The 25,176-nt window shown below is 31.9% G+C and overlaps 6 protein-coding genes across 7 annotated transcripts in view; 2 read left to right on the forward strand and 4 right to left on the reverse strand.

Annotated features, from left to right (window-relative positions):
• Window positions 1-7,214, reverse strand: part of LOC119837739 (aminopeptidase N-like) — a 23,009-nt gene extending 15,795 nt beyond the window's left edge. Inside the window, exon 1 of one of the 2 annotated variants that reach the window (XM_038363467.1) lies at window positions 7,160-7,214. The gene's annotated coding sequence lies outside the window, so the exon portion shown is untranslated. Of the gene's footprint in view, window positions 1-1,794; window positions 1,879-7,159 lie in introns of those variants that run through there. The other variant, XM_038363468.1, reaches the window with a different exon arrangement.
• A 1,666-nt stretch (window positions 7,215-8,880) lies between these two features.
• LOC119837741 lies at window positions 8,881-12,458 on the reverse strand. The gene is made up of 3 exons (XM_038363470.1): window positions 12,282-12,458; window positions 9,658-10,046; window positions 8,881-9,153 (listed from the first exon to the last, which is right to left on the reverse strand). The coding sequence occupies exons 1-3, from the start codon at window positions 12,367-12,369 to the stop codon at window positions 8,986-8,988; spliced, it is 645 nt and encodes a 214-aa protein (XP_038219398.1). The 5' UTR covers window positions 12,370-12,458; the 3' UTR covers window positions 8,881-8,985.
• Window positions 10,440-12,201, reverse strand: LOC119837740 (glutamyl-tRNA(Gln) amidotransferase subunit A, mitochondrial). Its single transcript, XM_038363469.1, has one exon. The coding sequence runs from the start codon at window positions 12,152-12,154 to the stop codon at window positions 10,676-10,678; it is 1,479 nt and encodes a 492-aa protein (XP_038219397.1). The 5' UTR covers window positions 12,155-12,201; the 3' UTR covers window positions 10,440-10,675.
• A 347-nt stretch (window positions 12,459-12,805) lies between the features above and the next one.
• On the forward strand, window positions 12,806-21,164 carry LOC119837781 (biorientation of chromosomes in cell division protein 1-like 1). The gene is made up of 5 exons (XM_038363534.1): window positions 12,806-13,071; window positions 14,978-15,138; window positions 15,505-18,677; window positions 18,752-18,847; window positions 19,237-21,164. The coding sequence occupies exons 1-5, from the start codon at window positions 12,985-12,987 to the stop codon at window positions 19,413-19,415; spliced, it is 3,696 nt and encodes a 1,231-aa protein (XP_038219462.1). The 5' UTR covers window positions 12,806-12,984; the 3' UTR covers window positions 19,416-21,164.
• Window positions 21,165-21,672: 508 nt separating this feature from the next.
• LOC119837853 (succinate dehydrogenase [ubiquinone] iron-sulfur subunit, mitochondrial) lies at window positions 21,673-23,192 on the reverse strand. Its single transcript, XM_038363631.1, has one exon. It carries the CDS (start codon window positions 22,940-22,942, stop codon window positions 22,094-22,096), a length of 849 nt encoding a protein of 282 aa, XP_038219559.1. The 5' UTR covers window positions 22,943-23,192; the 3' UTR covers window positions 21,673-22,093.
• A 370-nt stretch (window positions 23,193-23,562) lies between these two features.
• Window positions 23,563-25,051, forward strand: LOC119837804 (MATH and LRR domain-containing protein PFE0570w-like). The gene has a single exon (XM_038363567.1). The coding sequence runs from the start codon at window positions 23,622-23,624 to the stop codon at window positions 25,011-25,013; it is 1,392 nt and encodes a 463-aa protein (XP_038219495.1). The 5' UTR covers window positions 23,563-23,621; the 3' UTR covers window positions 25,014-25,051.
• Window positions 25,052-25,176: the final 125 nt, after the last annotated feature.

Genomic DNA, 25,176 nt, shown 5'->3' on the forward strand with positions numbered 1-25,176 from the left:
TAATTAGACCACTGAAGAACCGCCATACTGGTACAAATGACCTAGTAATTTGTGTCACCATCTCCCGGTCTATAATGCTTTACAACCTTATCGATTATAGGTCCTAATAGGTCATAGGACAGGACCTAGCATCAGAGGTATCTCATTATGCAATCATGTGTCTTCCAACCAGTGGTATTTAACTGATGAATAATTTGACGATTAAGCAATAAATCAACTTAGATATATGAATAAATATTTAACACTATAAGTAAACTAACTTTTAGTATAATTTTGTATAAACCTAATGATACCAAAAATAAAAAATTAATAAAAAGTAACACCTAACCTTGAATGAAAATATTATGTCAATAAATATGAATAAGATGAATCCCAATGAACATTGAAACAAGCGATTATCTAAATATTTATGCAAAATAAATTCATTTCATACCCGCATGTGTCGTCCTTGCATTTTATGGCTTATTTAAGTTTTACATAAATTATGCACTTTACTTGTAATTGTCTAGTTCATTAAGGACAACCTTCTCGTTACATAAAATTAAACTATTAATAGGAAATATGGATTATAAACACATGTTAAGCGCCTTGGCTTCGATTTTATAAGGAACTAGCTGCGCCCCGCGGTTTCACCCGCGTAAGTCCGTATCCCGTAGGAATATAGGGATAAAAAGTTACCTATATGTTATTCCAGTTGTTCAGCTGTCTACGTACCAAATTTCATTGCAATCGGTTTAGTAGTTTTTAAGTGAAAGAGCAACAAACACACACACACATCCTTACAAACTTTTGAGTTTATATAAGTAGGAAGGATAAATATGGAAAGTTTACAAAAACCAAAATAAAATTATCTTGCTCATATACAGAGTATACGTAAGAAAATTAATACTGACGATCCTTATCAAAATATAAAGATAAACACATAAAATTATTGTATCTTCACCGATCCTTGATAAGTTTACACAGTATAACGTATCTTACGTTACGTTACGTTTAACATATCTTTATGATAATACTAGCTGCGCCCCGCGGTTTCACCCGCGTAAGTCCGTATCCCATAGGAAATCGGGATAAGAAGTTGCCTATATGTTATTCCAGTTGTCCAGCTGTCTGTACCAAATTTCATTGCAATCGGTTTAGTAGATTTTGCGTGAAAGAGCAACAAACACACACACATCCTTACAAACTTTTCGCATTTATAATATTAGTAGGATTAGTAGGATAGCATAGGAAGTAGGATTTATTGGAAAAAAAATATACTAAAATAAATTTAATATGAACATTTTCCCTGCATCATTTTTATAAATTAACAATTTCTCTCGCTAATCTTAAACAAAGACCGGAAAGGTTTTATGACCTACAGTAATTAATCGCTTTGTTTCATTTTCCTCGAGTCTAATTATTAATTGATACTTAGTTAAAAACAACTATCACTTATATTAAAAGAGTTAAGGAAAAACCTAGTAATTCAACGGCTCTTTTATTTGCAACACGCAAAGCTGATTCAGGACTAAGCACTGATTTACGATTGAAGACAAGAATCTTTCTTTTGTTACGTGTCTTATCCTATTTTTTTTATGTCATCGTCGGCAATGGAGCTAGTAGGTCGCCTGATGGTAAGCGCTACCACCACCCATGAACATTTGGAGAGGCGTAAGGCGATTACGGACGCCTCTTCAAACGGATTACCGACTTCAAATTGATAAGGGATTAAGGAAGGATTGGCGAGAGGAATAAAGGAAAGGACTGCGAAGGGAAAGGAAAAGGATATGGGCCTCCGGATCCCCCACTCACCGAACGAAACAGCTGAATACTATTTCACGGCGGTCTTCTGTGGGGGTGTGGTACTTCCCCGGTGCGAGCTGGCCCAATTAGCGCAGAAGCGTGCTCGACTACCACATACAAAAACTAATAAATATATTTACTTTCAAATCAAATTTTCGATAGAAGTACCTACGTTTCCGAGTTACGTTAGTTAGTAACAATGGATAATTTCCATCTTTACCGACTGTTAGTGGCATAAAGAGCATCCGAACTTACGTATACGGAACTATCCTGGTGTTACAAACTATTACATTATATTTCGCCTTTCACTTGCACAATGTTTTTGTGTTTTGCATCAATCTAGTCGGTTGTTTGTCACCTTTGAAATATACTTCAGAGGTGACTTTCGATTTCAGTTTCCGATGAGTTTCAGAGACAAGCTTTTAGTTTTTATCGGTTGATCGTAGGATCCATGGTAATAAATATAACGTTTATATAACTGAGCATTTGGCAGTTGCGAGAGATCTGCTTCACTACATAGTATAAAACGAAGGCGCTTTTTTCTCTGTCCCTATGTCCCTATGTATGCTTAAGTCTTCAAACTATGCAACGGATTTTTATGGGATTTTTTACTAGATAGGAGATTCAAGAGGAAGGTTTATATGTATGATAATATCTATTAATATACTCCTAATTAACGCGGGCAAATGATAGTTATCTAATAAAATAACAATTAGTTGTTGAGCGAAAAGTCCAAATGTTTTTGCAAATAAAAACGTTATTATTTTCTAATAACGTATGTAAGCAAGTATGTTATAGTATGGTGAAGATCAAACTAAAATATAATATGGGTTTACAATTTTTTTTGTAATATAACTATTATGTACATATTATTATTGCTGCGAGTACCAGTTTTTAACTCAAAGTGACATTTTATGTTAATTTTTTTTTTTTTCAAGAAATACTAAACCGCCTTAAAATTATAACTACACCAAATAGAATCACAGGGAGGCACCAGATTTCACATAAAAGAAGAATCATCAAAATTGGTTTATCTAGTCGAAAGTTCTGAGGTAACAAAACCAAAAAATACAATCACTTTGAGAACCGCCTTTTTGTAAGTCGGTTGAAAAGTGAACATAATTTAATTTTTAGTTTTATAGCATTGAAATGCTTTATAAATGAGAAATTTTGAAAGAATAGAAAAAATTTGATCACGAGGCAGGATTCGAACCTGCGTATCTTGCCTAACCGTAGCAAATTTCTCAAGTGAACATAATGTTGAAAGATTAATAAATTCATATTGGAGGAAAATGTAAGAGAATTTGTATATAGAAACCCTCTAGTTCTTAACCTTTTAAGTCTGTAAAATAAGTTGACATCGAACATCAGTTAGTAAGTCTGTGCAATTATTTAAATATGAAAAACATCGCTGCATAGTTACTATTGCGATTGCTAGGGCTTCGACTGTCCTTGCACTAAATAAGAAAATTAGCTTTCGCGGTAACGACGCGACGCATAATGATTTATTTTTAAACTGTTTTACACAGAATATGAATAGAGATACGTTCTATTTTTACACATATAAAATTCTCGCATAGACGCGTGTTTTATATTATGTGGTTATTTTAGAAAATTTGTACATTTTTAAAATATAGTTGTCGAAAACGTTTTATTTCTTTATACAGTAACAGATTTAAACCCACTACCTACTCCAAGAAAAATCAATAATCATTGCACCTACACCTACTCAAATAGTAATACATAATACCTACTATGTATAAAATAAAGTAATTTTCTGATATAAAATAAACATATTTTGTGACATAAAAGGGAAGCCCAAATTTACAGTACATATTCGTATCTTTCTCTTTTTTAATCTTTCAAAATTTTACCTGATGTCAAGTTCTCAGCTGGTTTTCGGACGAAAGTTGAGTAGTTCAAGGTTCATTGCACCGCTAATATATAATAACTGCCGTTATGATAATGAGGTGTCGTTCATTATTTATTACTTTAGACTTAACTTTGAGAAAAATGTAAGGAATAAGTTTCGATAAAATATTTTACGCTTTCTGCTACGGTCGGCCATTATACTCGCGTTACTAACTATACTGTGATTATAATTAAGCATGGTAAATGAAACTGGATTGTAAACTATGATATTTGACTATATTTTTAACGTGACGTTATCAAATTTCATAATACATTCAATAATAATAAAAACTTTACCGTCTTCATTAACAGAACTAGACCAAATTTAATAACTTTAAAAATAACACACAAAAAAATGCAGCTGATTTGATGACCTCCTAATTTTTTGAAGTCGGTTGAAAACGAGGTTTGCATGCTATATTTTTATGTCAGGCTATAATATTTTGTCATAATATCTAGCTCCGTTTATATACGATATTTGAATGTGGAAGTCGAGCACGCTTGGACCAGCTCGAACGGGGGAAGGTACCGCACCCCCATAGAAGATTGTCATGAAATAGTAGCATTAGTGGGATGCAAATGCTACTGTGTTTCATACACTATTTTGAGGTAAGTGCAAAAAACTTATTGTTTTACTTGTTTCAATATGCTTTTCTGTTTGATGGTATATTTAAATTGCCTCACTTCTTTTAACGAAAAATATTCATTATAGTTCTAGTTTTGTCGCTCAAAATGTCTGCTAATTTTTGACATTTAATAAGGGCTAGACTACTAGCTGTCCCGCACAACGCTGTTACTAACGTTGTAGTCGACCTACCGAATATATATATATATAACTAGCTGCACCCGGCAAACGCTGTTCTGCCTTACTCTTATCGTTTAGTGGTATGAAAAATAGATGTTAGCCGATTCTCAGACCTACCCAATATGCTTACCAAATTTCAGAGGAATCGGTCAAACCGTTTCGGAGGAGTATAGAGACGAACATTGTGACACGAGAATTTTATATATAAGATTATACACAACTTACAAGAGTTCACACAAATTTAGCAAGCAAGGCAAGCGGTTTCGGAGAGGATTTGAACAAAGTTTAAAGACAGTTACACGAAAATCATACACTTCTCATTTTTATATTTTTTTCATTATTTTCATTAATTACTTAATCATATAATTTTTATCCTTTTAGTGCCAACGTATGGCACGTGTTCTAAAGAAATGTTTAATAAGATCATAGATGTGCCATCAAACAGTTTTGTGCTTTGTGGTAATTGAGAAGATAACAATTATAACTAGCATATAAAAAGAAAGAAGCGTCCTCTAGTTTTGACTATGGAAATTTCATACAACCATAACACCAATTTCACATATTCTCATAGTACATAAGGAACTGTGTGACCAGTGACGTGCCCAAAATATTGTATATGCGTGCCATGAATGACACGCGTGCCATTAGTTCACCATCTTTGTCCTAAGACATTTTTTAACCTAGGAGTTTGATCGTAGCCACTCCAGCCTAAAGCCATTCCGGCGATTATATGGCCACAATAGAAATTGTCATATGAATTATTCAAAACTAAAGGTCGAAGGTCGTGCTGTGGTGATCGTTTGTGGCAGGATAATCGTGTACGAAGCCTGACCCTGAATATTTGAGGCTTACTGTGTGACTCATTACGCGTCAGCGGTATAAATAAAAATATATCCATTGGACAATAACGAAGTGTGAACGTTTGTTCTCAATGTATGATTTGTAAATATTGATTATATCAACTTAAATAAAAATTCAATAAGCATTAATTTTGTGGGGGTTTGAACCCCACAAACCCTCCCAAACCCATCAAACCTGGCTACGCCTATGACTACAGCGTTGACTACTGTTTACATAATAAAAAAAATTGAGAACTATTAAATTGTTTATGGCATGCTAATTAATTATTGTATAGACATGATATTATATTTTAATCAATCATGTAGGTACCTAGTACGCAATGAATATTATGTAAAAAGAGAAAAGGTTTCTATTATTATATTATCCATGCTACTATATCTCAGATTACTATACTATTATTCTGAGAAATAGTAGCATGATATTTACGTCATTTTTTTTTTAATAAAAAGTAAATGCGGGTAGAAAACATCGACATAAGAAACAATAGTTGTGAGATTCAATAGGTAAGACAAGGGCAGTCGAAAATTAAGAACCTATTTTAATTAATATTGTAAGCTTGATACAATCACGTTATTTTTATTTACTTATTTGGTTATTTTATTATACACCAATTTTTTAAAAAGATTCGAGTAAGTATTAATCAATGAAACGTTTGGTTATACCGATTCAAATCCATAAGTAAATACGCTTCCTTTAAAAGATGTCCCCAGTCCTTATGTATTTTTATGGTATTCTCAAAAGTCAAACCCTAAATATTAATTTCCTTTTTACATCATAAAGCTTTTCATTAGGTCTGAGGCAGGTTTCAAGCAACTAGTTAATATAGGTATACCTGCCGAATCATTAGCTACCTATTTTAAAATACATATCTTACTAATATTATAAAAGCCAAAGTTTGTAAGTGTGAATGGATGGATGTTTGTTACTTTTTCACATAAAAACAACTGAATGGATTTTAATCAAAGTTTACTATGATATAGCTTATACATCAGAATAAGACATGAATATATTTTAAACTTCTATATACAAAGTTGCGACTTTCACAGTAAATGGTTAGACTACAAGCCTTGATACTTTCCAAGTAAATATACAGGTGTACTAGGTTTTGTAACATCCGATAGCTTTGGAAATAATAACTTCAATACCGTAAATAATATCTTAATTAATAAATATTAAAAATAATTATTTGTAACAAAAAAATTAAACCGCTTGCCAGTTGTCTGAAATAGAATTTTTAAAGAGAACCACACGGATGATTCAAAATAAAATTATGAAAAAAGCTTACAAAGTTGAAGATAAACAAAAGAAAATTAACAACCGCCTCCTTTTTTTAAAACGGGCAAAAACAGTTTCCAATAAATTATTAAAGTTTTATTTTCACTTATGACGGTAGCACTATATACTCATAATTGGCGTGGTTAAGAAAGTTGTCTTCAAATGTATAGAATAAATGCGATCAAGTTTTTGTACCATTTAATTATGAGATCAAAAGTAAATCGTGTAAAAAATTGCAAACCACGCATAAAACGCCCACACCGCTTGTGACCAATTCGATTATTATTAAAACTATTATTATATTTAAAATTCAATAAATCACCGGTTTTTAATTCGCCATGAACGCGATACAATATAGAAAAATCGACAACGTAATCAGGAGAAAGTGAAATGTTAAATAACAACTTACTTTATCGATACACAAGCAGTTGATATAAGCGCAAGTTTATGTAATTTCATTTATATAAATTGTGTAATATTTTTTAATAATCGTAATGTTAATAAAATGTCGTGGTTACTTACGTGAACCGTCCGCTGCCACCAACGTCCGACCATACACTAAATTTGTTGTGGACGGTCATCATGATAGGTGTATATTTAATTTTATAGTGTATAGGTAATCTATAGGATAGGTCGCATATGGTCCGTAGATTCATTAATTATGACATCGATTTGATTTTATTACGAATATGGATAATACATTTTTATCTCCTTTACAGCAAATACTGAAAACCCGTGGCCATAAGCATGTACTATGAAGAATATATACTTTAAAAACTACAGTAGATCATACCTAGTTCATATTAATCTACACTTCTACACTAATATTATGAAGAGAAAACTTGTATTTCTGTATGAGGCAAAAAGTTAGTGTTTGACAAAGGACATTTGGGGTTCACTTTTTAATTACTTTTTACACCGACTTCAGGCGGCCATTCTAATACCTATTTACGTCTCGTAATGGAAATATTTAAAACAAAGATTAATAAAACACTTGACGCCTAAAAACTTTATCCGTATCACAACTAACAAAAAAAAAAATAGACTCTTAAGTTTGAATGAATAAAAGTAGGTGAAAAAATTTAATGTTTAGTTTTATATAAATACAACACGGGTAAAAAATAGCTTTTGTGCTAATTAAGACTATAATCTATCTCTGTACAAAATTTTATACAAATACGATTAGTTTTTTTGGTGTGAAAGAGTAATAACCAACCATACATCCATCCATACTTACAAACTTTAGCGTTTATATAATAGTAGGATTTCATGAGGTGGGTTTCGAAAAATCTGATTACTCCCTTGGGTCAGGTACGTCCCACGTCCCAACACACAACGGTTCGGCGAAATAATGCATGAAAGAAAATTGTTATATATTATGCTGCATATAAAAAGATTCTCTAATCTTAAATAGCATTATATAGATAAAACATTTTAGTTTTCGTATATGTATATTAGTAATGTTAACACACAAAAGCTACTCGACCGACATGTTGATAATGTTTTCATACAAAACTTGCACCATTATAAAGTATCATCTTACTGATACAGTCATATACGAGTATGTACCATAGACGAAGCCGAGGCACAACTAATGTTAAATAAACGATTTTTTTTAAACACGTAGCTAGGAACTACCACCAATCTGAACCATTGAAACGTTACGCGTTATTCTTAATACCGGTTTTTTAGCTCATACAGTGATAAAATCGTAAATAATAGAAGTTCAGACTATTCAAATGTGTTTGACATCAACTTGGATGTAGACTACCGTTATAGGAATGAGAGGCCAATCACCCATCTGTCATGCTTTATATAACAGTAGATGATAACTTGTGATTATAGGAAAAAATACGGACCCAGAATCTATAAAATGGTATATAAATAGGGCCGATGCAACTGCGACTTTGTAAATGCATACTTTATACTATGCTTTAACAATTTTTTTTAACTTTCAATAGTGGGTACGGGCCGGAAACAGCTTTCAGTTGTTTTTTTTTATAGATGGCTATAGGTACCAGTATATAAGTGTATCTGGCTTTGGGAATGAAGACATTCTGGAGAATACAGGATTGGGAAGAAAAGTTAATTGTATCTGGAGGGAAACGAAACATATTCTTTTTTATTTTTTTTTTCGTTTTAAAGATGCGAGGTGTAGCTATCCGGATTAATTATGTCTAAATGAAGTTATATTTACATAAATCGTTATAGTTAAAATAAAAAACAGTTTCTTAATATATTAAAGCTGTAATATTGTAAAAAAATGGTTGATTAATTTTTAAACTTTAATAGCACAATCTTAATGTATCGTGGTCCTATAATTGTTCCATGCCTGATGAATGATATCCCTATCTGATCATCCTCAATGTATCCCTAGTTTTGTTCATCAGCACGACATCATCAGCTCGCTGCTTCAACAGCGTGGCTTCTTCTTTTAGCGTCGCCAACGTGGTGACCAGTGACATCAGCGCTTTGGGCAAGATCGCGTCTGGTACAGCTAGACTTGCATATTTTGCCTGAATGAAAAGTAAAGAGACAACCTTTTATATTTATATACTAGCTGTGCCCCGCGGTTTCACCCGCGTAAGTCCGTATCCCGTAGGAATACCGGAATAAAAAGTTGCCTATATGTTTTTCCAGTTATCCAGCTGTCTACGTACCAAATTTCATTGCAATTGGTTCAGTAGTTTTTACGTGAAAGAGTAACAAAGATCCATACTTACAAACTTTCGCATTTATAATATTAATAGGATTTACTATCTTTCGCCTGTGACTTCGCACGCGTTAAATTCGGCGTAACACCCCCGAAACCTCGGGTTGGGTATTGTAATAAACAAATCCGTTAAAAAGTCTTTAAAAGCGGCGTATAGCGTAAAATCACAAACATAAAAATACTATACATAATAATATTGTTTACTTCGTTTGGTTATAACGTCAATTAATTTGTGATTCGAAAAAGTGTTTGTTTTTACTATATCTATCTATGTCTAGAAATATTCGTCTCGAATTTATCAGTATACCTTTGCCTTTTCACAGCTCTCTTCATACGATACTAATTTCTGTTTCAACTGCCGTATATGGTCGTGGATATTTTCTGGGTTCGGATTCTGCTGGGACAACGACTTCCTCGAGCACTCCAATTCGTCCCTTAAGTCCTCTATAAATTTGTGGTTACGATCGATTTTCGCTTGCAGTGTCGCATTCATTTGCTTCAATTTTAGAATCTCGTATTCATCTTCCAATCTTTCGGATAGTTCTTTCGAGGTCTGGAGTGATATGGAAATGGGGTCTAGACTCTGGTTGAATTCTGCTTGTTTGATAGCACACTGCTGAAGCATTTGCTGTGCTCTTTGTGGTAGTTTATCTGGTACGACGTTGAGTTTTGATAAGACCTCTGAAGTGAGGGTAGCTGTAAAAAACGAGTTAAAATTAGTTTCCATTGCCGGTTTTAAAAATGTGCGATGTGATAGCTATATTTTATTATTATTTTAGGAATAGTACTTTTTCCTTTAATTCACATGAGCCTTTTTTCAGTTGACTTATTTACGAATCTAATTATAATAAGATAATACAGATATATTCTTCTTAATTCAAATATAATACTGTGATAAACAGGTACACAGAACAGACAGTGGTAAAATTGACGAGGAAATTTATTTAATCATAGGTTAAAAGAGAGACCAGAAGCAATAATACAAAAGTATGTAACACACATAGATGAAACAAGAAAACCCTTGTATTTTTTTAAATATTTATTACTATTTAATCAAATAAAAAAAAATAACAAAATATCATTAATAGAACACACCCAAAAAGTAGTTTATTGTTGGTAATGTAATTTAATAAATATTTACAATTTTTAAAGTTTATTAAAAAGTATTTAAAAAGCAATAATCTTTTTTTTAGTATTCAGCTGTACATAATGTATTACAGGTATCTATAACCAAACTTGTGTTAGTTTATATGCTACTGCTATATAAATCTTACAAGTACCTTAAGATACATGTAAAAATAGCTTTTAATGATTCATAGTTAATATTATTCCATATCCAGTGTTGGGAAATTAACTAAACTTTCTATCTTCTTAGCTACATTAAGTAATAACTCTTCAGACAGGGCTGGTCCCATTAATTGTAGAGAGAGCGGCAAATTTTTCTCTGATAGTCTTATGGGAATGGAAACAGCTGGTATCCCTGCCATGTTAGCTGGTTGAGTGCAGTAATCTTGAAATGCACACTGATCTCTGTTATTCTTAGCAACAAAGTCCTTATATAATGGTGCATCAGAGAGGGTAGTTGGTGTTAGCAATAAATCAACTCCATTCTCACCGAAAACTGTTTTGAAGTCATTTGCTATCAAACGTCTCAGCTTCAAAGCCTTAAGAAAGTATTTCTCGTAATTCTGTTTCAATAAGAAATAATTACCAGCAAATATTCTTGATCGAACCACATTATTAAAACCTTCTGATCTTGTGGAAGCATACAGCTCTTCGGTAGAGTAATCTGAGTCTGTTCTTAAACCAAATTCAAGGCCATCATATCTAGACATGTTACTGGCCACTTCGCATTGATTTAAAATTGAATACACGGTTATTGAGACAGAAGTGTGCGGCAGAGATACTGATTGTATCTGACACTTTTCATCATAAAGCAGATCAGTCACATACTGCCATGTATCTATAACTTCTTGACTCATTCCATTGCAATGATATTCTTTCGGAATTCCAATTCTTACTTTAGACAGGTCAATGTCATTTCTCATTGTTATTGGTTTAAATTTGTGTTTGATAGTTGTTGAATCTAAATCGTCAGGTCCAGCTATACAGTTAAGTGTGATAGCGACATCATCAACTCTTCTAGCTAGAATACCAGGTACATCCATTGAATTTACGAGTGGTATTAGACCACATCTCGAAACTAGTCCATATGTAGGTTTTAAACCAACTATTCCACATAAAGCTGCTGGATTGCGTGTTGATCCACCCGTATCTGAACCAATAGCTATGACACAGGCTCCACTGCTTACAGCAACAGCACTTCCACCGGAACTACCTCCAGGTATCCGCCAATCATAATCATAACACCATGGATTACGTGTCGGTCCATAAATAGAGTCGACAGTGCCTGAACCCATCGCAAATTCATCCAAATTCGTCTTCCCAACGAGACATGCTCCGGCATTTAATAATTTCGTATAAACAGTCGCGTTGTAGGTCGGCACAAAGTTCTTCAGCATATTTGAGGCGCAAGTTGTTGGTATGTCTTTTGTGCAAAAGTTATCTTTAACGCCAACTGTTATACCTTCCATTAACTTTGCCTTGCTCTTAGAGTTTAATCGTTTCTCACTTTCAATACTTTGTTTCTTCGCTACATCATCCGATAACGTGATAAATGCATTTAATTCACTCGCTTTTGTAGCCCTTTCTAAACATAAGTCAACAAAACTTGTTGGATTCAGCAACTTCTCTCGATAGGCTTTGTGTATTTCTCTAATACTATACGAGGTTAACTTATTCATGTTTTATATATTTAATTAATAAAATTTAAAAACACTCAAGCTTTAAATAAAATAGGGTTATATTGAAGTAAACATAGCAACTGTCAAAATCAACTTATTTTTAAAACAATTCAAATTTCAAACTTACCGCTTGCTAGTTGTTCGTGTAGATCTCTTTGAACTAATTGATTGTGTACATGCTCGAAATTACGAACAGAACTTGTATTTATATCCATTTTAAATGATATGATATTACAAATAAGTTAATTAACGAAATCTTTTTTGAAATTTTAAAGTTTTGTTTGACAACTAACGCCTAAATTTGTTTAGCAATTGTCAATTGCCATTAATTGTGGGGTAAATTGAAATTGCTATTAATAAATAAACGCAATAAGCTAAACGAAATATACTTTTGTTTTAAACTGGTACCTATTAAACTACTTTTTGGTTTTAAAGGTATTAGTGAGTAATGGTTTTTAAATTACTTATATCATGCATTTTATTTTATACAAACTAAAAAATGCAATTCATTTTCAAAAAATTAATTAAATTCGCATTTTTCAAGCTTGAATTCTACACAAATTTCATTAACGTAAACACGTATTACTTAGACAATATTTAGGTACCTACCTAATAATATGTCAAGTATGAAGTTTGCATTCACATGGTAACATTTTTGCGACTGAGACGATTGGAGAAGTCAGAAACTCAGAACTCAAAGTTGTAGATTTTTTAATAAATAATATACGCTATTCTTAACTTTTCCTAATACATGAGTGAAATTGTTTACACTGTAATGAAATCTTATTTATCAGCTGCATATTAATTTTATTTTGTGCAGCAATAAAAAAATGGCTCATTTGCAATACATGCCTGGTGATCCTCGTTTGGTTGATCAATTAGTTTACGAATTAAAATCAAAAGGAATTTTCGATCAGGTTTGTGTCTTTAAAAATTCTTACTTAGTAATATAACTTTTAAAAAAATATTTGTATCTGCTTATGTTTTTAATCGAATATTCTAAAATCCCCTACCAAAGTCCATGGAACCTGAGACATTTTGTTTTTATATGCTCTTATATTATTGAGATAACTAATAGCCACTATTACAAAAAAACTGCGTCGTTTTCTTAATACTATAAAATGGTCAGAATTAAAGCTGGGGCTTTTAATGAAAAAAAAAATCTAAAAATATCTGGGTTATATATCACAATATTGTTGAAAAAATTGATTGAATACTAAGTACCTATATCAATTCTAAATTTTCAATTTTAATGTAAAAGTGTATCTCAAATTAGAATTAAATCTTCAATAGTTATCAAAGAATCATTTAGTTTGTATCTTGAGGTTTTTAAAATAATATACATTCATTATTTCTTATTTCTTCTACTAGTTTCTGTATAATTAACACTTCAAGCAAAAGTTTGTCTTGCCTGAAAAGTTGTATACTTCGGTAAAATTGTCTACACATAACCAATATTTAGTGTCCCAAATTAGTACTAAAATTAGGAATAGAGAAAATCTGAACAAGCATAATATATTATTATTAATAAATGTAAATGACAATGTTTTTTATTAAAGATGTCGTCAGAATTTTTCAATATAGCTTCACTAACGATGATTCTTTGCTTGGTACCTAATAAAAACTTATAATCAAATGAGTATATAAAATTTTTAAGAATAATATATATTTAATAAGTACAGTAGGTATAGTATAAAATATTTTTTGTGTTTAAGTGTCTTTTTTCAATGATGAAACTTGTACACAGCATGTAACTCAAACTAAAGCATTTATATTACGTTCAACTAATACTTGCTTTGATGCTTTTTTAAATTGCCATAACAAAAGCAGTTTACAGCCAGCAACAAACTCTATAGTTGCCGTTTTAACACATCAATGTAAAAATATTTAAATATTTCATAAATTATCCCTACTCATTCTTCCGTATTAGGGCAAATAATTAAAAAATGGGTAAAATCCATGACCTTGCCTATATTAGATTTTATAAAAGTATTACTTGCAAGTTGTGTAACTTATAACATCCTTCATTTCTTGATATAGAGATAGATATATGGATAGAGTCATCATGGATTGAACATTATATTATATTTGTATCTAAGGGAGACAATATCAAAGTAAATATGCAAGATAATTTAAACTACCCTATTTTATTTTATTATTTATATATTGAATCTGAATGCTTTAAGTGTCACAGCAATGCCTGTACATATATAGCCTGTAGTATGTACTAAGTACTGGTATTACAGAGAATTTCAAAAAGTGAACAAATTTTTTAAATTGATTCAGTAGATTCCAGAAATGACCCCCTTCAAATCACAATGTTTACTTTTTTGTTATTATTATTAGTAATAAGTAGTTAATATTATTTTTTAACATCTATGGAAGGTGACCCTTTTTTAATCTTAGTTATTAATTTATTATTAGAATATTACTAAACGCTATATAAAGCTAAAGGGTTTGTTTGTTTGAAAGCAGTATTAGATTATTTCCATATTAGATAGTGTGTGAAACAGGGCACAGCTAGTATAATATAAAAGTTATAATTTTAAATGCCATGCAAACAACTTTTTATGATGCTTGAATCACTTTAATTTTTAAACTCAATACATTAATAGGTGGGGACCAAAGTCAATAAAGCCAATACATTATAATTATTTTGTTTCATAACTATCCCATTGAAATGATTTAATACAAATGTTTAGGTTTTTGCCTTTACGTCCTACACACCAATATTTTTAGTTGTATACCACATTTTTTTTTAATGTATATTTATATATACATATACCAAAAATGTGTATTTTATCTTTATATTTTTGTTTCCAGTTTCGTAAAGACTGCATTGCGGATGTTGATACCCGGCCAGCTTATCAGAATCTTAGGCAGCGAGTAGAAAACTCTGTGTCAACGTTTCTTGCGAGACAGTGCTGGCAACCTGATTTAAATAAAAATCAACTGAGAGAAAAACTGAGGAAACATATATTAGAGTGTGTATAAAATCTCTTAACACTTGAGAAAATAAAACATAATGAGTATAACAATTTGGAAAATGGCATTCTTTTTCTTTGAAGTTTATATAGCGTTATATGTCAATGTTATTTAAATTTGTTAATGAAAATAATGTTGTGTTGCATGTGAAACAGGTTTTTTTAAGTCCATTTTATTCAGCTTAATTCAATTTGATAATATGTACATTATTTAACTGGAAAAAAGAAACAAAGCAATATCAAAAGAACATAATAATCAGATCAAAAGATTGTCTTGCTTTATTACCAAGGGATATGTTGTTAGCAATTACTGTTATAGTAACTTTATATTATTATTTTACTTGAAATTTAATTATTTTGTTACAGTGGCAATTACTTGGAGCAAGGCGTAGAAAGGATTGTTGATCAAGTGGTTAATCCAAAAGTAGCAACTGTATTTGTGCCCAAAGTAGAAGACCTTGTGTACAACTATTTAGGCATTACAAGAAAAAAAACAACAGTTGCAGAGACTTCTAATGGAAACATTGATTTGCTGCCAAATGACCTAGAAGCAGTGAGTCCCGGATCAGTTAAAAGCAATGATGACAAAAATGAGACAATGGATATTGATGAGTCTATGGAAGCCACAAAGATGGAAGTTGATGATCAAACTGATAAAGACAAACTTAAAGAAGAGAATAATATATCAGCTGAAAATAATGAGAAAGAAAAATCTGAAGAAACAGAGACAGCTGGTGCTAATGATGTTGTATTGCATGAGTCTGATGGTAGTGACGATAAAGAAAGCATACCACTTCCAGCTGAAGAGATTAGACCAGAAGATATTCCCCCACCAGAAAATAGTCCGCCTAAAGTAGAATTGGAAAAAATAGAATTGCCCAAAGATCCTGATGTAGCCACTGACATACCCTTGCCGGATGAAATTCTTAAAGAAGAAAATGAGAATTTCTTCAAACCAATAAATACTGAAGATGATGACGATTCCAGTTCTGATTCATCTTTACGCAGAAATATGTCGCCGTTGACACCAATAAGAAATTACAACAATGAAAATTCTTGTGATGCTCAACAAGGCTTTGAAAACGATTTCGTAGAAACGAAAGAGGAAGAAATAAAAGAACCAAGTTCGTTCAGATTTGCAATTGAAGCCAAATCGACAGAAAATAGTTTGGATACTATTAAAACAGATAAAAAGGAAGCAGAATTATCCTATCAATTTAATCAAGTAAATATCAATAATTTTAATTCACCCGCCTGCGAGGATAGTTCCAACAGCAATAACTTACAAATTGATTACGAAAGTGACGCAAATAGTAAAATTAATAATGAGACGAAAGTTGAACCCGATCAAAACTCTGAAGATGCCAAGAAATCAAAGAAACCTGAAGAAAAGAAAAGTAGTCATAAAAGTTCTCATCGTTCTAGAGATTCGCATAAACATTCTAGCAGTAAAGATAAAAAATCCGAATCTAAACCGACAAGTAGTAGAGACAGCAGTCGACACGATAAGAAGTCGTCCAGTAAAGATGATAGTAGTAAAAATAAATCAACTGATAAAGAAAGGTCCAGAGATAGAAGTGACAAGAAAGATAGTAAAGATTCTTCAAGGCATAGAAGTTCTCACAAATCCAGTCATAAGGATTCCAAATCGCACAGAAGCTCCAGTTCTAGTCACAGGTCACATTCAAGTAAACATTCTGATGACAAGAAGTCTTCGTCATCCAGCCACAAAGAAAAAGACAAGAGTTCAGATAAATCTTCCTCTAAAGAGGTTTCTAAAGAGAAATCCAAAGATTCAAAATCCAGTTCGCATCGTTCAGACAAAGAAAGAAAAGGTAGTAGTAGTAGCACTAAGAATAAATCGAGTGATAAAGACAAAGAAAAAAAGACTAAAAAGGACGCAGATGATCATTATAGTCTATCGGGAAGGGGAAATCCAAACAGGCGGTCAACTGATAGAGATTCTAATGATGGCAGCTCTTCATCCAAAGGGTCGCATCGTCCGTCAAGTTCAAAATCGTCGGAAAGCAAAAAAGATTCCAAAGAAAGCACATCAAAGTCTGAAAATACATCAGGCAGCGGATCGACGAGCCCTAGTGATAAAGAGAATGTCGTACATGATGCGGGAACTAAAGCGAGCACATTGCAAAATAAACCTATCATCAGAGTTGAAACTCATTTAGAAACTCCAGTTTCGTCACCGCCACGTTTACCTTTCGTTCCTGATATAACTTTGAAAAAACCAAAAATCGCCGCAAATTTCGAAGAGGCTAAGAAAATAATGAAGATGCGAAAGTTTCTAGAAGATGAGCAAAGACGAATGAATCAAGAAGCGGCGTTGCTGTTAGAATTTCAAGCAAATGTGAGGCCGAGTTTAAGCCAGGTTTACTCAAGTATACCCGGACCTGAATTGGAGTTTGCATGCGATTCAAATGCTACAAGAACGCAGTATATTATAAAAAGCAATGAAAATGCAATGGAAGCATCAATTGACAAACAAGAACAACCTACATACACAAATGCGGAATTATATGATGAGTTAAATGAAGGAAATCAAAGTAATGATGTTAATAATTCAAATGAACTAGTCTGTAATGAAGATAATGCTAAAAGAATAAATGAGTCTGTAAAATGCGATGCCGATAATGAGCATGCTTTGGAAACAGAAAATAAAGATTTTAAAATTGAAGCAACAGCTGATAATACTTATTGTGACTGTGTAAACATTCAAGAAAATAACCAGCAATTTGCAGTTCTGGACGTATCCGGCAAGAAAATTAAAGGAAATACAGGAAACCTTAAAATATCAGAAATTAATTATAAATTATCTCGAACGGAAAAACAAAGTGGGAGTACAGTTAAAAATGTTAAATCTAAAGAAGAGGATGACACAAATACCAATCTATTTTACTTTGCAGAGCACGAGAAATATGAATCTGAAATAGAAAAATCCACATTCAGTACATTTCTTAAATCATACTTGCAGAAAGCTGCAACAAATAATAAAATATATTTAATAAACTGTGATACATATGAAGAGAACGTCATTCGAGAGGCTTCGAAAACGTTCGGTGAGTTTGAAATAATAAATTACCAGAGAAATGGACATTTGAAGTTACCCAAAACGAAATCAATAGTGAAAAATGTTAATATTTCTGATGAAGTGTCACTACCTCTCGATATAGAATTTGAACGATCAAATGATACAGACAGCATGAAATCACAAGTTTTCAGTCCAGGAAAATCTGATTGTTCTTTCGAATTGAGTGACTATGACACAAAATTAGAACAAATGGTCCATACAACATCTAGAAAAGAAATAATGGAGATTATACTGGGAGATATCGTCGACGATTCATTAACAAAAATGCCAAAAATCGATTACATCACTGAATCTAACATTGACAGTGCAATGGACTGCAATTTGAAGAGGAAATTGGAAGATGTTGAAACAACGGAGAATAATAATAGGAGGGTCTTAACACCGAATAAAATAAGGAAAATGAGCACATCAGATCTTATCACATCTACTACAGAAGGTAGGTTATGCAACCAAATTTGATTTAATTAAGATTTTAATCTATTATTTATTGATTATAATTGTATATTTTAGATAACGAAGAAACAGAACACAATAGTAGATCGAATACTCGATCAAAGTATTTGGGGAGGGCGAAGAGAGTTGGCTTGCCTCGGCCCAGAAGACCAGGTATTGTGTTTATGTAACTTTTATTCGAAAATGTATAAAAAATTATTATGTTCCTAGTTATAACAAACAGGTGTACATTGCATAATATCTGGATCCGGAAAAGGCACGAGTTGTGTTGTTGAACTAACCAAAGTTGACCTCAGCTCTCTCAAATTTGGTTTCTTTCACTCACCATATGCGAATCATGCCATCTTACTTTTGATATCTAATCGTAATTTAGCGTGATATTGCAGTATGTATTTATTTTAATGGAAGCGTATATATGCCATTTTTGAAGAACGAATGTTAAAATATTTAAATAATAGGAATAGGAATAGTTTTATTTACACCTTTATTTCGTGGATTTATTTGACGTTATGAAATAATTTGGTATTTTCCTATCATTTCAGAATTACCCAATAGTCCGTCAAGTGACAAGTCTGTAGAAAATTACGAACAAAACTCGCAAACCGCACCAAAAACTCCAAACGGTAAAGTGAAAACGCCAAGGAACGTAGTGCAGAGGTATGAGACCTCAGATTTATATAAACCGAAGTTACATTATCTGTCGAGACGCAATGTCAGTTAGATTTATTATCTGTTGTGTTTTGGCGGTAAAAGTGACACGGGTCGTGCATGTGTGCAAATTTTAAAGAAATTTTTAAGCATATACCTACATGTCGTGTGATTTAGTATTAAAAAAATTGTGAAGAAAATTAAGGTATTGTTTTGGTTTGGTTGGAATTGAATTTCATAAAATGTATCTATCATATTTTACAATGCAATAATTGTTTTGATGTAATTTAAATAAAAAAATACTTTTTGTATTTTCTCTGTTCTGTATCTGTACTTTGAAATGGTGTAATTTTTGTCTTTCTGTAAGATATTATGTTTAAGATAATGTTATTTAGTGTATGTTAAATTAAATATTATACAAGATATAGAATTTTAAATATTTATTATTTGATATACTAAATTGCAGTGTTCAATCCAATTTGTAAATGAGTAGAAGGGTCCGAAGGGCTGCTTTTTTTTTAAATATTTTTCATAATTTTTTATAGATGTTAAAAAAATATCTTGTATAACACCAATATTTTAACAGATTATAAACACTATATTATGCAGTAGTGTGCTAAGAAATTCATTATATTTATGACATTTTAATACTAGGCAGGTAGGTTATGTTAAATTATTATTTTGATTTCAGTAAATGATAAGTATATTATGATTGAAAATGTATAAAACAGGCAATAAAATTAGCTATCAAAATTCAATGTAGTGTCAATATCGTATTAACCGTTCCTAATTCGAAGTTATTTCAATGTTTTTGTATTGACATTTTTTCTTCATTTAGATGCATCAAAATTAATCAATTTATTTTAAAAGTAATTATTTATACAAAACGTTACTTAACACTGCCACTCGGAAGAAAATATAGTTATTACTAGTAGTTATATTATAATCTTGACATGTCATTTAGAACATTTTCGCGAATCACATATAAAGCAATATCTACACTATTATATTTCATAGTCATAAAATGGAAAGTGTATGTCGTTACAATAGTATATATACAGACGGCACGACACTGGACCTATATACACGCGCCTTCTGTTCAAAATTACGATAGTACGCTTTATTACTTTACTAACGTGTGTGGAAATTTTCCGTGTCGTAGTGAGACAATGCTCCAAATAGATATAGTTGAAAAAAACAGAAAATATCGTTACAATTATTGCCTTATAAATACCATAATATTCATCAAAGTTCCTGTTATATTTTCACACCAATTTTGATATATAGTACATGTCCTAAAAATCGACTTGTCGTGTCTTCACATAACTGTCTGATTTTTTTTTTTTTCTGAAACCCTAATAACAAGGATATTTATAAATTGGTAGGGGTCATATATCGACTGTTGAAAGACCATAGCCTATCTGACTTAGATTATATATGTATGCTATACATTAATAATTCTAATGCTTATTTGAGTATCATCCCTTTCTTTTGCTCTAAAACCCCCTAAAAGCGAGGTTTGTTTAGTGGCATTATATATTGATTTAAATTCTACCAAAAGAGAATAACCATTAGATCTCTTTTATATGCACATTTTTTTGTAACAGTACAAGAAAATATATATACATAATGTTGATTCAAATGTTGCCACATTGTAATTTATTCTATATTGTTTTTTTTTTTCTAAAAATATTGTACAAATATTCTAATGAAAATGTAAAAGTGTAAACATAGATCCATTACCAGTAAGATGCTTTGTATATTATGTGATAATATAAAACTGTTATGCCCTTCTAAAATTTAATTAAACCTAATTCTTTAAGATTGTCTTTTATTCATTAATGCCTCATGATTAATCCAAACTAAATATGCATTATAATATTCATAATATTAGTTTCATAACACAGAAAGCAATGTCAACAATATGTATGCTATATATTTTACATACTTACTTATAAAATTCGCACTTAAATATATTTCATGTTTATAAATGGATAAAACGACAAAAATAGCTGAAGACGCCCATATAACTAGTTTGCTGTTACTTAATTTTAATAATACAGAAAACATTATTTGCGTTGATGGTTGAAATTCTGTCAGATCCCCTGCAATCTTAATCACAAGTGTATCATGACACAAAAATTCATTCAACAGAATGATCTACTGCATATCAATCTGGAAATACTACTCAACAGAAAATTACATTGTCTCTAATTAATCATGCATTATAAGTTATAAAATTTCCATAATTACATGAGCAATTAAGTATTTTAATGAGGTCACCAGTTATTAAGAGCGTTTTTTGCAGCATTATTAAGAAAACCACTGTGTAGTTTAAAATTTACTTTTATTCAATAAACTAACACATATACAAGCTACATGACAATAATTTAATTCAGAATGTTATAATACTTTAAAAAATGAGTATAATTTAGATTTGGATGAATGAGAAATGATAATACATTTTATTAATACTTCAACTACATAATATTATCATCATTTATAAATATATCTATAGCAATATTTGATATAATAAGATCATCCATTAGAGGTCAAGAATTCATTACTGATAATAAAAACAGAAGGTTAAGCTAGGTCAATATTACATTTATCGATGCATAGATCACGATTCAGTCAAGATCAACGGAAATAATAAATATACTAAAATGATAATAAATTACTCTTCTCTGCATTATCTTATTGTCAAATTGAAATTAGAGGATTTTAAGTATTATCTAGGTCCATTGAAGCTTAATTGTGTGCTGCCTGCTTTTCCAAACCTGCAGGGTCCATGATTGGAGCCTGTTTCTTTACCATGCCTGATAACAATGTTTTTATCTGGGCAATAGCACGGCCTGGGTTCAAACCTTTGGGGCAAGTCCTTGTGCAGTTCATGATCGTGTGGCAACGGTACACAGAGTATGTGTCTTTCAACTTTGAGAGACGTTTGGCTGTTGCATCGTCACGGGAGTCAATGATCCATCTGTATGCCTGCATGAGGACTGCAGGACCCAAATATTTATCGCCATTCCACCAATATGACGGGCAACTGGTTGAACAACAAGCACAGAGCACACACTCATAGAGGCCATCCAACTTAGCCCTATCTTCGACATCCTGAAGTAGCTGGGTTTCCTTACCTTTCACAGCTTCCTTGTCGCGCTGTAACCAAGGCTCTATCGACTGATATTGCTTATAGAAGTTAGTCAAATCTGGGACGAGGTCCTTGACCACGTACATGTGCGGGAGCGGATAAATCTTTGTGGGCTTCGACATATTTTGATCGATATGACTGATGCATGCGAGAGTATTCACGCCGTCGATGTTCATAGCGCAAGAGCCACATACACCCTCACGGCACGACCTCCTAAAGGTGAGGGTTGGGTCCATTTCATTTTTAATCTTCAAAAGAGCATCGAGCACCATAGGTGCGCAGTCGTCTAAATCGACCTCGAAGTTTTGGGTGTATGGCTTCTTGTCGGGCTCATCAGGGTTCCAGCGATATACTGCGAAAGTTTTCACTCTCTTTCCAAGGGCTGATGACGTAGCGAAGGTACGCAGCTGCCCAAAAGTGCCAGAAGTGAGCCTTAGGAGCGGCATTATGTAATGTTTTCAAAACACACAAAATATACTTAAAGGTTTCACAATGTTACACAACAAATTAAATCTAAAAAATAAAAATATAGCGAGGGTTTTTATTTCGACTTTTTCGTTCGTAGTGTTGGAGACGGAGGTATACAATAGCGCAGAGCGCGATCTTTTTCTCGAAATAGCAAGTGACAATTTACACGCCAGATTTCGGTAGGTAGCAGGTACTAGGTAGGTACCAGTAACCAGTGTTCTATTGGTAGATTTGGGTGAAATTTGAAATTTCTTTATGACGTTTACAATGTCAGATCACAGATGTCATTAATGAAAATTTAACGTGCTGACAAAACTGTGTCAATGCCATTGGATTGAGGTTACAATTAGCTCTACCTCTTGTAGGTTATACACACATTATTAAACAATGTACATAATTTCCATAATTTATAAACTCATAAATAAAAATAAACGACGTTAATATGAACGCAATAATTTAAAATTTATATATATTACTCATACAAGTATCCGATCTTTACAGGTTACGGCGGGAAAAAGTAGAATTTGATTGGTTCATGCCTTATCATAACATTCATAACCAATTTGAATTATTATGACAGTGACATAGCTTTATTGACATTTGACACTACTAAAAATAAATAAATATTTGTAAAAGGCGAAAACTAATTATCTAAATATGAATAGCAGTATTAAATCGAAAGTTGGGAATGATTCTCCAAAAACTCCAGGTGGAATAAGTAAATCTCTATTAACACCATGTAGGAGGGTGGGTTTATCAAGAAAGTGGGGTAAAAGAGGACCATCCCCATTTATATCTCCACTTTCTAGTGGAAACCCTAGTAGTGCAGACGTTAAAGTGGAGAAAGAAACAAAAAAAAGAAAGAGATGTAACAGTGAGGAAGAATCAGATTCTCTGCATGAGATTGAAAGAGAATTAAACTCTACACTGAAATCTTCTAGTTTCGCCAGTTCCAGCAATACAAATGACACACCTGTACGGAATGTTACACTATCAAAAAAGAAATCTAAAACATTAATAATGGAAGAAACTAAGGAATCTGAGAACACAGATATTAACGAAGATGAAAGCTCTGTAGCAGAACTAACTAAAAGTGATAACTCTGAAACATCAGCCATTAATTCAACAATAAAAAAATCTAGTCCTCTATCTAAATTGTCTAGAACTAATTCAAAAAGTAAATTAATGCATAAAAAATTAGCAAACGAGAATGTTGCAGAGAAAGAATCTCTTGAAAATATTAATGATTTCAATGTAAAAGACAGTGTAAGTGAAAAGACTGTTAAAGAAACAAGGCCCAATAATTTAACTAAAGAATGTGTAGTTGTTATCCAAAATAAAGTGATTAAAAGCTTAAAATTAAATAAGGCTGAACAGCAAAATGTTAAAATCAATAACTCTATATCACAAACTCTTTTTGATTCGGACTCTGATGACACCCCACTATGTGCATTAAGTAAAAAAGAAAATATAAAAACAAATGCAGTCTTTGATAATGATTTAACTAATAATAAAGTTATAAAAATGCAAAACAAAAACACTTCAACAACAGGTCTCAAAACGGCTAAAACAAAAAATAAAGTTGCAAAAAAATTGAAACCTATAGAAATAAATACATCCCAAAACTCATTTGAAGATGATGATGATTTTGAATCTTTTAATAAGAGAACAATTTTGGTGAAGAAGTCATATGATAAAGTGATTAAGCCTTCAAGAGCTAAATCAACTGGGTCCATAACACAGAAGGACGTAGATGAATTAAAAGCTAAAATAGAAATGAAAAAGAATTTATTGGTTGCTAAAGCAATGAGTGAGGATACTGAAGAATTACGTATTTTAATAAAGAAATGGCAAAAGGGATGTCAGGAAGCTCTCTTTGAACTGTTCGATCTGATGCGGAAGAAATTTCCGGATAAGAAGAACATGGATTATTCAGAAATATTGCAAACACTCAAAATACCACCAGATTTAGTTGGCTATGATGTAGAAAATGATTGTTTTGTTACTCCAGATGATAGAACCATAATTTTGTCCAGTATTAATACATAAGCCTATGTTTAAGGAATAAATTATTTTATTTTTGTGTTTTTCATGTATCTTTACCTAAATCAGATAAAAATAATACTAGCCTAAAAGTAAGTCATACAGAAAGGAGTCAAATGACTTGAAGATTGTGTAAGAAATAAAAATTAGTTTGCTATTTTTCTGTAGG

The sequence above is a fragment of the Zerene cesonia genome, chromosome 29 (assembly GCF_012273895.1).
Source record: "Zerene cesonia ecotype Mississippi chromosome 29, Zerene_cesonia_1.1, whole genome shotgun sequence".
Classification (NCBI taxonomy): Eukaryota; Metazoa; Arthropoda; class Insecta; order Lepidoptera; family Pieridae; genus Zerene; species Zerene cesonia.

Excerpts from the sequence above, each read along its gene's own strand:
- LOC119837740 (XM_038363469.1), bottom strand. The coding sequence starts at position 12,154 with ATGAATAAGTTAACCTCGTATAGTATTAGAGAAATACACAAAGCCTAT.
- LOC119837741 (XM_038363470.1), bottom strand. The coding sequence starts at position 12,369 with ATGGATATAAATACAAGTTCTGTTCGTAATTTCGAGCATGTACACAAT. Across the intron at positions 10,047-12,281 it reads ACACGAACAACTAGCAAGCG|CTACCCTCACTTCAGAGGTC; the intron begins GTAAGTTTGAAA and ends CGTTTTTTACAG. Across the intron at positions 9,154-9,657 it reads AGAGCTGTGAAAAGGCAAAG|GCAAAATATGCAAGTCTAGC; the intron begins GTATACTGATAA and ends CTTTTCATTCAG.
- LOC119837781 (XM_038363534.1), top strand. The coding sequence starts at position 12,985 with ATGGCTCATTTGCAATACATGCCTGGTGATCCTCGTTTGGTTGATCAA. Across the intron at positions 13,072-14,977 it reads CAAAAGGAATTTTCGATCAG|TTTCGTAAAGACTGCATTGC; the intron begins GTTTGTGTCTTT and ends TTTTGTTTCCAG. Across the intron at positions 15,139-15,504 it reads CTGAGGAAACATATATTAGA|TGGCAATTACTTGGAGCAAG; the intron begins GTGTGTATAAAA and ends ATTTTGTTACAG.
- LOC119837853 (XM_038363631.1), bottom strand. The coding sequence starts at position 22,942 with ATGCCGCTCCTAAGGCTCACTTCTGGCACTTTTGGGCAGCTGCGTACC.
- LOC119837804 (XM_038363567.1), top strand. The coding sequence starts at position 23,622 with ATGAATAGCAGTATTAAATCGAAAGTTGGGAATGATTCTCCAAAAACT.